This window comes from Sinocyclocheilus rhinocerous, unplaced genomic scaffold (genome assembly GCF_001515625.1).
Source record: "Sinocyclocheilus rhinocerous isolate Xijiao unplaced genomic scaffold, SAMN03320098_v1.1 scaffold25659, whole genome shotgun sequence".
Taxonomy (NCBI): domain Eukaryota; kingdom Metazoa; phylum Chordata; class Actinopteri; order Cypriniformes; family Cyprinidae; genus Sinocyclocheilus; species Sinocyclocheilus rhinocerous.
Genome location: NW_015640202.1, coordinates 215 through 1,813, shown reverse-complemented (window position 1 = coordinate 1,813; position 1,599 = coordinate 215). Strand labels below are relative to the sequence as shown.

The 1,599-nt window shown below is 38.5% G+C and overlaps 1 protein-coding gene across 1 annotated transcript; it reads right to left on the bottom strand.

Moving 5' to 3' along the window:
- Positions 1–11: 11 nt before the first annotated feature.
- On the bottom strand, positions 12–1,392 carry LOC107752547 (sodium- and chloride-dependent GABA transporter 2-like; the record flags this gene model as incomplete). Its single annotated transcript, XM_016568544.1, has 5 exons — positions 12–140; positions 250–362; positions 506–630; positions 886–989; positions 1,258–1,392. Coding segments are annotated over 5 exons (606 nt in total), but the record flags the coding sequence as incomplete, so codon positions are not given.
- Positions 1,393–1,599: the final 207 nt, after the last annotated feature.

The window sequence follows — 1,599 nt, the reverse complement described above, 5'->3', positions numbered from 1 at the left end:
ACCTCTGTAACCATGACAAGTTGGCTGAAGAAGCAAAAAAGACAGAAAAGCAGGAGGAATATTTCTCGACGTTGAGCTTTGCGCAGCACCATGGGGTACAGATCCATCACTGATGTCATGAAAACTTCCATCGCAACAAACTTTAAGGAGTGCAGCAGAAAAAAGTGCATTAGAATAGTAAAACACTTTTGAGTGAAACACGTGAGTGAGGTTTAACATGTCTGTGTCCAGGTTTGAGTTTTAGCTCACCTGTGTATCTAGCCCTAGCAAAATAATCATAATGAAGAAACAAGCAGCCCACAGTTGTGGACAAGGCATCATAGCTACTGCCTGTGGATAAGCTATGAACGCTAATCCTGGACCTGAAAGAAAGAAAGAAAGAAAGAAGAAAGAAAGAAAGAAAGAAAGAAAGAGAAAAGAGAGAATCATTTGTTTAGTATTTTAGTGTTCTAAAGCTTTGCCTTCTTTCTTTCTTTCTTTCTTTCTTTCAAGAATGTTGCAGTACCTGATTCTGCCACCTCGTCAATGGGAACACCCTGTTTTTGAGCCATGAAGCCCAAGACTGAGAACACAGCAAAACCTGCTACCACACTGGTACCACTGTTCAGAAGGCAAAGCCATAAGCTGTCTCTGATAAGGAAAACATAAATTATACAATATATACATACACATGTATATGTGGTGCAAAAATCACTGTGCCTGTGCCTATATTATTTTCTAAATAGAAGAGAAAAGAGAAGGGCCAAACACCGAACTCTGTGGTACCCCATTGATTAGTTAATGTGACAGACATTCCTATGCCCCCAAATATATGCTGAAGATCAACCTTTGAAATAGATACCAAAAACAAAGATACTGGAAATAATACAATAATACTGAACTAACCTGTAGCAGTTGTTGTTATATTTATTGTAGCTGCCTAATACAGTAAGAGAGGCTGTACCCAAAGCATAGGAGAAAAAGATCTGAGCTCCTGCTTCCATCCAAACCTAAATGCACAAGACAAGTGAGTAAGTACTTGGGGAAGGGCTCAAGAAATTGTAATATGTTAATGCTATTTTGATAACAGCAAATTTTAAATTGAATTTTCTTTTGCTATTTACAGAGAAAACATACTTTTTATTGGTTGTGAATGCAGTTTAAATAGACTACGTGAAAAAAACAAAACAAAAACATTTCTTTATACTATCAGCTGATCTAGTCCTTGTATAGGGGTTATTAAGTCACATGCCAGGAAAGGGCAGACGGTGGGGTTACCTGCGGGTCAAAGAGACGGGCCGGTTCAGGGTACAGGTAAAACACAATCCCCTGCAGAGCTCCAGGAAGAGTCAACCCACGAATTAGCAACACCAGCAGCATCACATAAGGAAATGTAGCTGTGAAATACACCACCTACAAGCACAATAAGAAAGGGACAAAATGATGCATCTGTCCCCTCAAAAAATGTCTTACTATTTTCATATCAGTTAAAGGGGTGGTTGATTGCGATTTCACTTTTTTAACGTTAGTTAGTGTGTAATGTTGCTGCTTGAGCATAAACAATATCTGCAAAGTTACGAAGCTGAAAGTTTAATGCAAACGGAGATATCGTCTTTTAAA